At 41.0% G+C, this 16,457-nt stretch overlaps 1 protein-coding gene across 3 annotated transcripts in view; it reads left to right on the forward strand.

Moving 5' to 3' along the window:
* Window positions 1–715: 715 nt before the first annotated feature.
* The window catches only part of LOC136486130 (putative disease resistance protein RGA3), a 57,195-nt gene continuing 41,453 nt past the window's right edge, over window positions 716–16,457 (forward strand). The window contains exons 1-3 of one of the 3 annotated variants that reach the window (XM_066482914.1): window positions 716–814; window positions 930–1,131; window positions 1,471–1,557. In XM_066482914.1, the coding sequence (XP_066339011.1) occupies window positions 944–1,131; window positions 1,471–1,557 (275 nt within the window). In that variant the 5' untranslated portion in view covers window positions 716–814; window positions 930–943. Of the gene's footprint in view, window positions 815–929; window positions 1,132–1,236; window positions 1,343–1,470; window positions 1,558–16,457 lie in introns of those variants that run through there. The other 2 variants (XM_066482921.1, XM_066482922.1) reach the window with 2 other exon arrangements.

Consider the following 16,457-nt stretch of genomic DNA (forward strand, 5'->3'; position numbering starts at 1 on the left):
CCAGGGCGTTGGGTCGCGATGCACCACGTTAGAGGGAGGGCCGCCACCAGCCGCCGCCGCCACACGGGGATTCTGTTGAGAGAAATGATTGCTAAAAAGAAGAAGATATCTCAAGAAAACAAATTAAGGGGATAATGTTGGAATTAATTTATTTTCTTGAGATGAGAAAAAATAAATTGATTAGTGGATGCTATACACTGGTTGATCCTTGAAGTTTCTAACAAAGTCCGAAGAAGTGAAACTAGACGCAAGTATGAGTTGAAAAGATGCAAGTCAAAAGCAAATTGAGTTTTGCTAGTTAAGAGGTGCTTGATACTACTAAAAGCTACTGGATTGTTCATGCACCATGAAATGAGATAGCCTTGAGCTGTGTATGTGTGTGAGAGAAGAGATAATGAAGATATTAGTTTGAAGAATAACACATCCCACTGATTTTGCCGTATTCAATTCCTAACACAAATGTCTGTATTTACCCATCCTTGACAAATTGACAAGGTTTGAAAGCATAACATTTTGTTCGATATTTTGATTTGTTCCAAAATGGAGGGGTAAAATCTAATTTCTCCTTTCAGTTGTGTGGGTCCTCTACATTATTGTGACTATGGTTCATGTGGGTCCTCGAGCCCATTTGGTCATATAGATCTCTCCATGATTCCATCCATCATGCTTATCTCCTTGTTACGACTGGCCATGGTCGGCAACAGTTGATAGCTTACCTTCACAAGGAAGCTGCCAGAACTCACAATTAAGCAGAGGCAACCCCGGAAGCTTTGGTGTGTATACATAGCAAAGGCAGCGGATCCCTGAGCTCCAGGTATGTGTAGCATCCCATTTTATTTTGTTTCTTGCTCCGTGCACATCCATTCATTTCATCTCTGATACCTGCCTTAAGCTTTCTGTGCTACTCCTTGTGTCTTTGTTTCTAGCAGTTGATTAGTTCGCTATGAAGCATCACAAGCCAGCAGATGATCCCAAGTACTCTCATCACTGGGCGTCAAGATCTAGGCTCCATCCCGCACTGTGCAACACAAATTCGGAGGTCTGGTACTCTGGTGCGCACGTTGCAGAGGAGAAAAAGGAAGACCACATTTGGAGATGGCATAGCAACAGCAGCAAATCCCTTAGCTCCAGGTATTTAGTTTATTTCTGATAAATAATATACATCCTATTTGATTTTCATGCTTGCTCTAGTCAAGAATTTGTTTATTTCGTCTCTGATGCCTGTACTTTTTCCAGCACATAAATCTGTATACTAAAGGTACTTAATACTGGAGCACTCATCAGTGATAGATCATAATCTGGGCAAAGGACTGCTATTTATTTGTCAGTTCTAGAGGCAGTGGTATGTTAATGTTGCCATCGTTGAATAGTTCATGTTCATGTACTTTGTATCTTGTACTCTCCTATATCCTGCTCTCTAATTTTCGGACATAGATGACACTTCTTATGTCGAGTCCACTGTTATGTTAGAAGGAATTCTACATTGTTTGTAAAGGAGCACTTCAGCAACACGAAGACCGAAAGGCGGGATGCGTACTTGAGCACCTGTTTACCCAGGTAAGATATCTCAAATATACCGGCTCATATTTCGTACACTTCTATCAGATTATTATTTGAATGAAATCTTCTCTGACATTGGTGTTGGTACTGTTCATGCATTAATGCAGCAGAAAAAACTAATACTCACATCAAAGCACAATTGGAATGTTGTAGTTTCATCATGCATGTGGAGCCATATTTGGTACAGCTCATTTTTGAATTCTGGCCTCATGTTTGGCTGCTCACTGCGAATTCATTTTTGCAGGAAATTAATATCTGCCACAGGAGAATCTATAAGAAAAATGATCGGGGTAGAAGCTGCTGCCATATCTGCTTTAGTATCTGGAACCTTGAAGGTTGTGGGCAACAAATTAGCTCCACTACTAATAAAAGAGTACAGCTCTATAGTGGGTGTCAAGGGAGATCTCCAGGAGCTCCATGATCTTGTTGAGGGGATCAACTTTTGGCTGGAAAAAACAGCAGAAAATTCTATTGGAAGTACACAATCATTTGCTTGGCTGAAAAAGTTGAAAGATATTTCTTATGATGTTGATGATGTTGTTGATGAGTTCCAGCTAAAGGCTGAAAAACATGACTCCAATGGTGATAGTGGTATTGTGTCCAAATACCTGTGCACAATACCAAAATCATTTGTTTTTCAATGCAACTCAGCCAACAAGATCAAGGCAATCAAGAGGAGATTTGCTGCAATCGTGAAGCAAAGAACTGACTACCTAGCAATAACAAATAGTGTGGATCCTCCTGTTCGACTTACGAACATGAGAACAAAGGAGGTGACATCATTGCCTAATGTTGACGAGGCATTAGTAGTTGGAAGAGATAAAGATAAGCAGGAGATAATATCCATGCTTGAAGAGAATGATGATCAACAGAAAATTAAGATAGTTTCGGTCATCGGGCTTGGTGGGTCAGGGAAGACTACCTTGGCTAAACTGGTTTTCAAAGATGGTAACATTATATAGAGGCGTTTATTTGAAGTTAGACTATGGGTTCATGTGTCAAAAGAATTTGTTGTCAATGATCTCATCAAAAAATTGTTTGAATCTTTTTCTGACAATAATCCAGGAACCCATGCCTTGCCTTATATGAACCAAACAATCTCGGACAAGTTGAAGGGCAAAAGGTTTCTTCTTGTATTGGATGATGTTTGGACCAACTCACGAGATGAGTGGGAAGAATTCATGGTATGTCTAAAGGTTGGCGCACCTAAAAGCAGGATTTTACTTACTACTCGGAACAGAGAAGTTGCGGTAATAGTGGGATCCACCAACCAATTTCACTTACCATTCATGTCTCCAGATGACAGCTGGAAACTATTCCAACAAAGCTTGGTAACACCTCCTACAGGTTGGGATTTTGAAGTGGTTGGGAAAGCGATTGTGGACAAATGTGGTGGGATGCCACTAGCAATTAAAGTACTTGCAGGTGCCCTCCATGGGAAGGAGCGGATAGAAGAGTGGCAGGATGTGAGAGACAAAAATTTATTGAATGTTGATGGTAAAGAAGATAGAGTAGCTGCATGCTTAAGGTTAAGCTATTCCCATCTGCCATTTAATCTCAAGCAATGTTTTAAAATATGTTCATTGTTTCCTAAAGGTCATAGGATTGATAAAGAGCAATTGATTGACATATGGATTGCTCATGATATGATCGCCGTAGAGGATGGTGTTGATTGCTTGGACTTGGAGCATGTTGGCCATAACCACTTTGAGTCTCTTCTGCAAGTGTATTTCCTACAAAACGTCTGGGGAATAGATGGGAGAGTGACATGTGGGATGCATGATTTGGTTCATGATCTTGCCTTGTCCATCTTGGGTGATGAAATTTCATTTGACATGCCAAACGTGGCAAGCAGCAGTACCACAAAGAGCTATAGATATTTTTCTTTGATTAAACAGACAGAACATATGGCACCTAATTTTTTTTTAGAAAAGCACGTGCTGTATATATGCCTAAGTATGAACATTACATATATGCCATGGCATTGAAGCATGCAAAGCACTTGCGCAGTGTTATGGTGGGATATCTCAATGCAGAAGGAGCTAACGCCATATCTCAAGTTAAGTATCTGAAATATCTTGCCGTTTCAGAACTACATTGTGAAAAACTTCCTGAGACTATGTCAGATGTTTGGAGCCTGCAAGCACTTCATGTAACACGCAGCTATTCACTTGTCATAATTCTCAATGAATGGAGAGTAAAATCATCACCAAGTTGGGTACGTCAACACTGACATCGCAAAAGACAGCAAAATTTCTAAGTGCTAAAAACAGTGAAATCTTGATTCTTGTGAACCAAATTGAAGCATGTTTGGTGCTGAACTAGCCTATGACCCAAAAATAAAAGTTGTTGCTCTACTCAAATACTACAACTTTGCTTTAGTGCACACATCCATGTAAAGGCTCTATGACATGGTTCAAACTAGGTCAAACATGCCAGTTTCAAATGATGACTTACACTAGAATTATGACTTAGAGAACAAACTAGCCCTAGTCATGAATACCAAAGTTGTTCATAGTGACATTCTAAATATATTTAGGGTATTCCTAAGGTCACACAAGCATTTCATACATTGGTTACCTAAATTACTTCCTAGGTCAACCAGCATATCATCACTTAGGAGCTTAATTACATCAAGTGATCTACATGAACATTGTTTCATTAGTCATCCTAAGTGTAGCTAAGTTGTTTTAGCGACCAACATCAACCTCTTACACTTATTCACACATGATCATAAGCCTACTCATAAGAAAACATGAAATAACAAGGCATGTTTCACATGTTTCAATTATATGTTTCATATGTAAAAGCTTATACATGAATGCTTGATGATTATAATCATGCAATGCAAGTCAAATTATGTAAGCCTAACACCTAGGGTGTTACAGCCTCTCCCCCTTATAGAAATCTCATCCCAAGATTTGCAAGACCTACCATTCTTTGACAAAGGCGGGATAAACCTCACGTAAATAATCTTCTCGTTCCCACGTGGCATCTTGTTCACTGTGATTATGCCACACCACCTTGTAGAACTTAATGACCTTACTCCGGGTTACTCTTTCCATCTCTTCTAACACTCGGATTGGTTTCTCTTCATAGGTCAAATCTGATTGGAGCTTAATGTTGGTAGGTGAAATGGCTTCCTCAGGTATACAAAGACATCTCTTTAACTGAGAAACATGGAAGACATCGAATATATCACTCATCTTCGGAGGAAGTTGTAACTTGTAAGCGACATTCCCTTTCCGTTCAGTAATCTTGTAAGGCCCTACATACCTAGGCGCAAGCTTTCTTTTCACCCCAAATCTCTGTACTCCTTTCATGGGTGACACTTTTAAATATACATAGTCTCCCACTTCAAAAGTTAGTGGTCTTCTTCCTTTATCAGCATAACTATTTTGTCTTGACTGAGCTGCTTTCATATGCTGTTGGATAATGCGCACTTGCTCTTCAGCTTTAGTGACAAAGTCAATACCAAAGTATCTTCTTTCGCTGGCTCAATCCAATTCAACAGAGTTCTACATTTTCTGCCATACAAGGCTTCAAACGGAGCCATCTTGATGCTTGCTTGATAACTGTTGTTATAGGAGAACTCAGCTAAAGGTAGCCATTTCTCCCATGAACCCTTGGAAGATATAACACAAGCTCTTAGCAAATCTTCTAAGATTTGGTTCACTCACTCAGTCTATCCGGAAGTTTGTGGATGGTATGTTGAGCTTCTCATTAGTTTAGTCCCCAAGGCCTGGTGCAAGTGTTCCCAGAAACGAGCTTTAAACTGCGGTCCTCGATCGGAGATTATAGTCCTAGGTATTCCATGTAGTCTCACAATCTGAGAAACATACAGCTCAGCGTACTTCATTGCGTGATATGTTGTGTTAATCGATAAAAATGTGCTGACTTGGTGAGGCGGTCTACAATGACCCATATGGAATCGTGACCTTGCTATGTCATTGGAAGGCCTATGATAAAGTCCATACTGATTTCTTCCCATTTCCACCCTGGAATAGGCAATGGCTGAAGTAATCCAGCATATTTCAAATAAACAGCCTTTACTCTACTGCAGTTATCACACCTAGCGACATAGGCTTCGATCTCTTTCTTCATCTTAGTCCACCAAAAACATGTTTTCAAATCCTGATACATTTTGCTACTTCCCGGATGGATAGACAACTTGGACGAACGTGCTTCATCTAAAATTTGATTTCTAAGCTCACGGTCTTTTGGTACCACAAGTCGGTGCTCAAACTATAGCACACCTCTTTCATCTAATCTGAAATGCTTGGTTTCTTGCTCTTGCATCTTTCTCTTGATGTGAAATATACCTACATCTGTCTTCTGCAATTCTGTGATTTTGCTCTCAAGTGAACAACTGATAGTGATATTGTGCAGTACAACAGGATGTAAAAAATTAAATCTATCTTCCAACAATGCTTCCAAAGTGTTGCAATGAGATTTCTGACTAAGTGCATCTGCTACGACATTGGCTTTCTCTGTATGGTAGTGCACTTCTAAATTGTAGTCCTTAATTACCTCTAACCATCTTCGTTGTCTTATGTTCAGCTCATGTTGAGTGAAGATATATTTGAGACTTTTGTGGTCAGTATATATATGACATACATTGCTCAACAAATAATGTCTCCATATTTTTAATGCATGAACAACTGCTGCAAGTTCTAAATCATGCGTAGGGTAATTGACTTCATGTTTTCTGAACTACCGAGAAGCATAAGCAATAACTCTTCCTTCTTGCATGAGCACACACCCCAAACCTATACCCGATGCATCACAAAACACATCGAAAGGCTTTTCAATGTTGGGTTGTGCTAAAATAGGAGCTGTAGTTAACAGGGTCCTTAGGGTGTGAAAAGCTGCTTCACACTCTGGTGTCCAATTGAACTTCTCATCTTTCTAAAGTAGTCTAGTCATGGGCTTAGCTATCTTGGAGAAATCCAGAATGAAACGATGATAGTAGCCTGCTAATCCTAGAAAACTCCAAACTTTATGAACCGAAGTTGGGGCCTTCCAATCCATGACCTCTTGTACTTTAGATGAGTCTATAGAAATTCCATCTCTTGATAAGACGTGACCCAAGAAAGGTACCTTGCTCAACCAAAATTCACACTTGCTAAACTTTGCATATAACTTATGTTCCCTCAATCTGGACAGAACAATTCTCAGATGCTCTGCATGATCTGTCTCATTCTCCGAATAAATCAAGATATCATTGATAAACACAACCACGAACTTATCGAGCTCGGACATGAATACCGAATTCATCAAGTACATGAAGTAGGCACGAGCATTCGTTAGTCCAAAAGACATGACCAAATACTCGTACAAGCCGTACCTAGTGGAGAAAGTTGTTTTAGGTATATCCTCTGGCCTGATCCTTATCTGATGATAGCCTGACCTCAAGTCAATCTTGGAGAATACCTTTGCTTTTGCCAACTGATCGAACAAGATATTGATACGAGGCAAAGGATACTTGTTTTTGATGGTCACAGCATTAAGTGGCCTATAATCCACACACATTCTCAAGGACTTGTCCTTTTTATTTACAAACAAAGTTGGACATCCCCATGCAGATGAATTAGGTTGAATGAGACCTTTGTCCAACAGTTCTTGTAACTGAATTTTATGTTCAGCTAGCTCATTTGGTGGCATCATATAGGGTCTCCTTGAGATAGGTGCCATACCTAGCACTAACTCAATCTTGAATTCTATATCCCTATCAGGTGGTAAACCTGGTAACTCATATGGGAATACATCAGGAAACTCACAAACCACTGAAATATTATGCAGGGTAGTGGCTTGGATAGCACAAGCCAAGTGTTGGAGTTCAAAATTTGGGGAAAGTGGTACTAAGAAAGTATTACCTCCCTTGGGTTCTCTCAACATAATGGTCTGATTGCTTGTATCAATGAGAACACCATGATCGCTCATCCATTTCATGCCTAAGATCACATCTATAGATAATCCGGGCAATACTATCAGATCCATCGTATACTCCCCCTCTTGTATAGAGATGAGCACTTTCTAACCATCTTATTTGTAGAGATAGTAGCCCTAGCTGAACTTATACTATAACCACCCTTGCTTACCTCAATTACTTTCTGATCATGTATAGATGCAAATGATTGGCTCATAAATGAAAGAGAAGCTCTAGAATCAAATAAAACAATGGCAGGATGTTTGTTAACAAGAAACATACCAGCGGTGACAACCTCTCGCGCGGGAACCTCTTCAACCACAGTGTAGTGCATGTATCCAGGACGTGCCTTCAGATTTGCCTGTCTCTAATTGTTCTGGTTCTGATTGTTGTTCTCCTTAGGATGGGGGCATTCCTTGGCCCAATGACCCACTTGAGTATAGTTGAAGCAGGGTTGATTGCTCTTGGGTCCTATGGAGCTTCCTTGCCCTCCATTCCCCTTAGGTAAGGCAATGGTGAATGCCTTACGGAACACCTTTTGAGGTCGGTTGTTCTGAGCTTTTGGTGGAGGAGGCCTAAACTTGGGTGCTGGTGGTCGAAACTGTGACCTAGCTGCCACTAGAGCTCAAGACTAGGAAGATCCTGAGGCACCTGCCTCAGCTACCCTCTTGCGGCCCTTTACTGCCGCATGTAGATTGTTGTGGTTCTCCTAAGTCAATGCATCACTGATGAACTCATTGTAGGTGGTGCACCTTGAGTTGGCCATAGTCTTCATCAACTTAGTGCTAAGGCCTCTCTTGAAGCTTTCTATCTTCTTTTCTTCAGTGTCAACAAAACCTGGGGCATAACGGGATAGATTGTTGAAAGCATGCATATACTCAGTAAGGGTCTTGGTCCCTTGTATGAGCCGCATGAACTCGGTTGCCTTCATGCGCATCAGCCCTGGGGGAATGTGATATCCCCTAAAGGCTAACTTGAATTGCTCCCATGTGACCTGTGCATTGGTAGGTAAGGAGGACAGGAAATGGGTCCACCATATCCCGACCGGTCCCTGCAGCTGATGGGACGCATATTCTGCCTTCTGATGTTCTATGACCCTCAGTAGATGGAACTTTTGATCAATAGTGTTGAGCTAGTCATCCGCCTAGAGCGGTTCTTCGGCCACCGTGAAAATAGGAGGCTTGGTATCTAAGAAATCCTTCAAAGTGTTGTACTGGTTCGGCTCAGGCCCCTATTGATGTTGGCGGGCGCGAGCCATGTTCTGCGCAATGAGGCGTAGGGTTTTCTCCATAGTCCTATGACTTCCTAGAAATTGTGCAAAGAACTCATTAGCAGACGGTGGTGGCGGTGGTGGTAAGTCACCGTCATTGCCCTCTTGGCTGCTGCCTGCTCCAGCACGAGTGCGAGTCATCTGCAAAGTTGCAACAATAAGTGATTATTGGATGATGTCAAGAGATTGCAGATAAATTGTATAATCATGCCAAACTAAAATTACTAGAGAGAATCTTAAATTCATACAATAAAAACAGAGGCATAATAAGTCACTCTCGCAACATGACATCACCAATTTGACCACTTATCGGGCTCGCAGCGCGTTAACATACAAGTCATAATCACCAGTAAGACGAAACTGGAATTTCATTAACGTTCAACCCAACATGAAATAACATGCAAGTATCAATATTACAATAAAGTTCAACCGAAATTACCAAACTTCAACTACAAGTCCATTACATAATAGCGGGGATACATCTAGTGTTTCATCTAGTCACTAGGCGATCCTAATCTTCATTATGGTCGCTGTCGAGGTCGGAGATAGGATCATCCTCATTCTCTGGCTCCACTTCTTCCTCATCCCAACTATCATCTTCCACTAACATATCTGGATCTTCGTCTTCAAGGATGGGGTGCAGTTGGTTGTTCAGATAATGCACCTCATGCTGAAGATCCATCACTACATGCTGGGCCTATGCAAGCTGCTGGCTCAAGTCCCTCTCAGCATGGTCCTGCATGGCGCTCACGGCGCGGGTCCTATCTCATTCCGCTTCTGCCATAGCTGCACGGTTGTTTGCTAGAATCCGCTGGCGCGTAGCTATGAACGTCTTGGCATGGGCGGCCTCCAGCTGCTCTCGTAGTCCTGTTAACACTACTTGATCATCCGCTCTTGCCTCCTGGGTGGCAGCTCTCTGTTGATCAACTTGCTCCATTTGGGTGTGGAGATTTCCCAAAGCTACATAGGCTTGATCAGTTTCCCATTGAGCCTCACTTGCAGCCTTCTTGTGCTTGCGCACATTATTCTTGAGCTTACGTTGTGCGGTTTAGCCCTCATGAGCTTATCCATGCAAGTGGTATAGGATTCCTGCCAGAAATCCCTGGTGTCCTGATGAGTGTAGAACATCTTCATTATTGCAAACATGGCGCTCATAGCAGGACTAGAACTGTCTACCCGCTCATCTCGATCTCGGATCAATGCATTGCGGTTGCGCTATGCCCATATTGCTGTGGACGGATACACCCGAGGAAAAATACCAGCGGCACTGTTGGTAAGTTCATCCCCATGCTGCTGACAGATCTGACTCAGTACCTCGAAGGCTACTACTTAGACAGCTTCCTAAGGAGTTCTTCCTTTAGATTCTGCCTTCCATTCCTACCAGAAGGGTGCTTGTGTGCGGGCTGGTATGGTTAGCCGCACTTCATACCATGGCTGTCCCTCTAGGTACTCTTCATTCCAGTGATAAAGGGGCGGTTCATAATACCCTGCATAGTGCAAGACTCCAAAGCAGAGCAGGAGTTCCAAACATCAGCAGGAAACTCTCACTTCCAGCAGGTGTTGCCATCTGTACCAACAACATATGCAACTCTCGTGAGACAACGTCATAATGGATAAGAGTTACATAACCGAGTAAGAGATCTATAAGGGGAGGAACAATGCAAGTATTAAATAATTATTTATCATGATGCATGCACATTCCGTACATCCTTACAAACTTAGTAAAAATTATTTCTAACGACATACACGGTGGCATACATACATTCTCTCATATATAGCATAGCTAGTCGGGCTACACGTTTCGTTGTTAGTGTACCTGCATAAGAGTTTCATTTCAGCCCAACCCCACAATTATATATGCAGAATGTAAATCTAGGCTCTAAGTTGTAATCTAAATACTTCCATATATATATACCCATACATATATTTTCGTATCAAAGCTACCCGATGACAATTTATTACCCACAATTAAATACGCACCATATACATATGCAAGCATGCATACACAGCCGTACCAAAGCTAGCTCTCTCTGACCGCACGCTCACATCTTGCGGTCATGCCACTCATCAACTTACCTTCTTACCTTGGTGTAGAGGCATTTGATCCATACATTACCACTCAAGTGAATGGCATCCATACAATAGCACGCCGTATGGACGGCGAAAGTAAAAACCCCCATGTTAGTACTTAAATAGCCACCTAAGAGTCCTTAACTGGGCATAAGAAAGTGATCATTGGCACACTTTGGATTTCAACTCTAGGTTTCAAATACCTATTTATATAGCTATTAGTTGCTAAAAACTTGGTTTTGGAAAACAAAAACCTTTGTTTAAAATACATATGTGGCAATTAATGTTGAATCTTGCTTTGATACCAGCTATCGTAGAACCGACCAATTTATAAGAGCACAAGTACAATGGCGGCCCACAAGCGGTCGTACTGTCATACTTGAGCCCATATAAACCCGGTAGTCCATCGAGTACCACGATAGGTCTCGATAAACGATCCACATACAACCAAGATCGTACATGATTCAACATACATGTCACATGTTATATAAAGTTCACAGATACAGTTCATTCATTAGAATATGAATTAGAGTTATTAGAAACCAAGTTCGATAGATGGTAGTGGAAGCAAATTAAAGTTTGAAAGTAACATTTGCCAACATAGTTCAAATACAGTGCCAACACATGATCACCATCCACAAAAGCATATAGAAGGATTATTAAAGATGTCTGCACAAGGCTCACTCCTCATCCACGATGGGATAGAAGCAATTCTTGCAATAGCCGTGATAGACGGTACCATCTGCAACAATGGGAATAAAACCCTGAGTACAAGAAAGTACTCAGCTAGACTTACCCATCATAAACCAGAAATAAATTGACTCCAAGGATTATGCAAGACTTTATAAGTGGAGGTAGCTTGACAACATTTTGCATAAAAAGCGATTAACTCAGTTATACAATTATACTTAGGTCATCAAGTTAATTATAGCTATTCATCTCTAGACTAGCAACTATCTTGTGCTAAAAATGTGGTATATCATTTTAAGAGCATACAATAATAACCATAGCCGGTGTAGTAATTCCATGTTTATCCGAACCATCACATTCCATAATACAATTACTACGATGTTGGAGCTAGCCAAGTTTCTCACTATCCAAGAGAGACAGCGATTCGAATCGATTTCAACCAGCCAGGAATTTATTCCTAATACAAACCTAGGCAGACCAGATCAACGGTCACCTTAGGTCACCTTTGGTACAACTCAAGTCCACATTTCGCGGGTTAGCCTAGCGCCGCACAATCAGGGACAACTAGCTGCTAGGACGTTCAGGCCTAGCCTACCCTTGGGCTCACGCCTGGCTCCCTGCACATCCTTACTACCATCTAGAGTGTGCACTTTGATAGAGCAGGGCCCGGCTTGAGTGGAGCTACTCGGCTTCATGGTCAAAATGAGTTATCCGGCCAGCTAAGTGATAGGCATGCGTTCAATCTTGTCAAAAGTTCCAACAACGGTACGGTCCTTGATCAGCATAGACGGGATCACATGAGTCATCCTACACATAGACTCCGCCCGGCCTCCATTTACATTACCCCATGGTTCTTTTCCATGATAGCAAATATAGCCAACCGTGCTGCGGTATCTACCTATATCTCGCAGGTGACAGGAAATCACCCGACTTCTACCGGTCTAAGCATGGCTAAGCATATATTCAATCCTAGACCTACACAGGGTTAAAGGTATATGTATCTGGACAAGGTAGTTTCATGCATCAAGTGTTTCCAATCAACTCTTATAACCTAATGCATCAAACATAAAGGACTCAAGTAGTATTTGTAAAACACTAGGAGACTTAGAATGCTCCGGGGCTTGCCTTTGAGAAAAGAGGTGGGGCGGTGATCAGGGCACTCAGGGAGCTCTTCTAGAGTCTACTCCTCTTCTCCTGGAGCTGCGGCTTGAGGAGTCTCCTGCTGATCCCCTTCCTCTTCTTCGTTGAATTCCAGCAACGTTATCTCCTCGGTCAATCCTATATGCATGAATATGGCATAAGATATCGCGAATGCATGTATGATGACACGTATAAAATAATAAAACGTGATGAATGCATCCTTGTAAGTATTTTCAACAACATGGTGTCAAAGTAATAACAAGTGCATCCTATTTTACTGAGTAGGTGTATATCTCTTCTCTATTACTTAAGAGAATACTTCTGCAAGTCATTTACCGAACTACAAAACAGCAGCTACTTGTTTGAACCATAACTTGAGTTATATACATCGAAATCATATGGTTGTGGACATTATGGAAATATTGTAAAATTGTCTACAACTCTATTTTAATAACCTTAAGGTGATTCAATAGTTATCTAGGTCAAACAATTCAGTCAATCAAATCTGTCCTGAGAGCAAACAATTAGGGTAGCCAACTTCTAACAGCCCAAACTCTTAAATCCTAAGGCCTATAACCATGAAAATTTAACACAAGGTAGATTAGTAAGTTATATACAACTTTGTTATTAACAAGTTTTACAGAAAAGACAATTATCAACATGAAATCATCCACACAACCGAAACTATAAATGCAACCGTCTATTTGAATTACAAAGCAACAATTAATTAGTTGCATACAACCAATTGCTTATGAGCCTTACGATGAACATCAACAGTTACTATGCATCACAAGAACCATAGAAAACATCATGGTCAATCACAATTTAATTATTTAAATGCCTTTATTAATTTAATTAAATAATTAGGGAAAATAACAAACATATAACAATTGTGCACCATAAATTCTCATAAAATTAGAGTAGCTTCCTAGTGCTCACAATAGGCTACTGTGAAAATTTTATACCATTTGAACATGTATAACATCCTATGCAAAAATGACAAGCTAGCAAGGTATATTTTAGTGAAAATACTTAACCCTATAGAAAAGTGTCAAACAACAGATTATATATTTTTCCTAGCTTAATACTAGTGCCATACTACTGTACAAAAATTTGCATTTCAATATGTTACATATTTTTGTCCCTACATTTTTCCTTAGAAAATGTCATTTATTAATAGATAAATAGAAAGATCATATTTCAATCAAGTTTACTGTAATCTTAATATTTTTCCTAGCTAGAGCATGTCAACAGAAGACTAGCAAAATTGGAATCACAATTTATCACATTTATAGCTCAAGATATATAATTTACAAGATTGTAAACATTCAAAAAGCATTTATGTCAATACATTTTAATCTCCATGAAAAATACAAGAAACTATAGATCTCAAATTTTTTTAAAATACTACACTTCAGGAGGAACACAACAAAATTTGGTTCACCAAAAATGGACATCTAGAACTCCACTTATGATTTTTCAAAATTTGCCTTCAAATCTGAAATAAATGAACTAGCTTTCATCCTACAGCCGCTGACAGCTGGGACCCCTGCGTCAGTCGGGCCCGGGCGTCAGTGACACAGAAAGCAGGGGAGCGGCGCAGACCGTCCGGAATTCGCCGATGGCATGCTCTCCGGCGATGGCACCGAAACCTCGATGATCCCCGTGACCTTGCGCACACGATAGGGTAGCTAGGTGGATGGATTAACGAAAGTAAGGACGACGGCGGCGGTCATGGTGGTGCGGCGGACGCGGTCGACAGTGAGCCACCGGAGGTGACCGAGACGGCGCCATCTAGGGTTCGGCCTAGTTTCAACACACTATGATGAACCTATTGCGCACTCAATCGTGGCACGCAGTGGTCGGAGGTGGCCCGGCCATGGCGACGTGCCACGACGGCGAAACACCGAAGAGGTCGTGCGCTGCACAGAATCCTTACTGGGCGAGGCTTAGCAAGCAAAGCGGGGTGGTGATGCGGTGGGAGTATGTTAGAGCAATAGTGGTGGCGAAGGAGCTACGCTGGCGCAAGGCAAGGCCGAGCGGCCGGCAATGGCGTTGGCAGCGCTGCGCTGCGGGTAGGATATAGGTGGAGGAAGGTAGGGAGAGTGAGGGAGCATGAAGGAATGATCGAGCCCAGCCGCGCGTGGTCTCCTTATGCACACGCCAGCACACCGCAACGGGGGCCCAACGATGGCCAGCGGCAGCCACGCGCCGACGAAGCCCTAGCACCGGTCGGCCACCGATCAGAGTCCGTGATACAGTCTAACGGCTTGACTTAGTGAAGCTCCAACTCCTAATCTGTGGATCATTAGCAAATTCTTCCTTAACCAAAGTCGTAGCCCTATATACCATCTCCAATTTCTCTTAAAGGATCAATTTCTAGTTCTCAATGAATGGAGAGTAAAATCATCACCAAGTTGGGTACGTCAACACTGACAGCGCAAAAGACTTCGCAAAATTTCTAAGTGCTAAAAATAGTGAAATCTTGATTCTTGTGAGCCAAATTCAAGCATGTTAGGAGCTGAACTAGCCTATGACCCAAAAATAAAAGTTGTTTCTCTACTCAAATACTACAACTTTGCTTTAGTGCACACATCCATGCAAAGGATCTATGACATGGTTCAAACTAGGTCAAACATGCCACTTTCAAATGATGACTTACACTAGAATTATGACTCAGAGAACAAACTAGCCCTAGTCATGAATACCAAAGTTGTTCATAGTGACATTCTAAATATATTTAGGGTATTCCTAAGGTCACACAAACATTTCATACATTGGTTAGCTAAATTACTTCCTAGGTCAACCTGCATATCATCACTTAGGAGCTTAATTACATCAAGTGATCTACATGAACATTGTTTCATTAGTCATCCTAAGTGTAGTTAATGTGTTTTAGTGACCAACATCAACCACTTACACTTATTCACACATGATCATAAGCATACTCATAAGAAACACATGAAATAACAAGGCATGTTTCACATGTTTCAATAATATGTTTCATATGTAAAAGCTTATACATGAATGCTTGATGATTATGCTCATGCAATGCAAGTCAAATTATGCAAGCCTAACACCTAGGGTGTTACATGATATGTTTGTTCCCCTATAAAAAGGAACCAGGAACATACCCATGCACGCACCCTCAGTTCACTCTCTTGGCTCCTGGATATTTCATTGCAGGTATATATATGTCCTCCTCTCTCACATTGTAGCTATGTATATATGCATCGCCGATCTATATTTATTTAGTTTACCAAATTTTACTTGGCATATTTTATATAATGCAATATATATTTCTATTCATATTTCTTGAATTTTATTAGATACAATGCAATATATATTCTCCTCTTCCATATTCTAGCTATGTATATATATGCATTGATCTATATTTATTTAGTTTGCTACACTTTACTTGGCATATTTTATATAATGAAATATATATTTATAGTCATATTTCTTTAATTTTATTAGGTGGGATGAACGGACCTCCCCCACCACAAGAACCAGTTTCCACCCTGGCGATTATCCATTCGATCCAGATGTGGCCATTCCAAACCACCCTATCCAGCTATCGTATGAAATATTTTCTAGCATCTTATTTTTGGATGCTAATTATTTAATAATTGTAGTTTAAATTCCGTACCAAGTGTTGTTTCATAATATGTATGGACTCATTCAAATAAAATCATTGTTGCATATGTCGTAGACGATAGCTCCGATAGAGTGGCTGCAAGCAGCACTTAGCTTGCTCATGGTGTCGGACATCGTTGAGAACCCATCATCTGCTAATGA

Source organism: Miscanthus floridulus, chromosome 10 (genome assembly GCF_019320115.1).
Source record: "Miscanthus floridulus cultivar M001 chromosome 10, ASM1932011v1, whole genome shotgun sequence".
NCBI classification, from domain to species: domain Eukaryota; kingdom Viridiplantae; phylum Streptophyta; class Magnoliopsida; order Poales; family Poaceae; genus Miscanthus; species Miscanthus floridulus.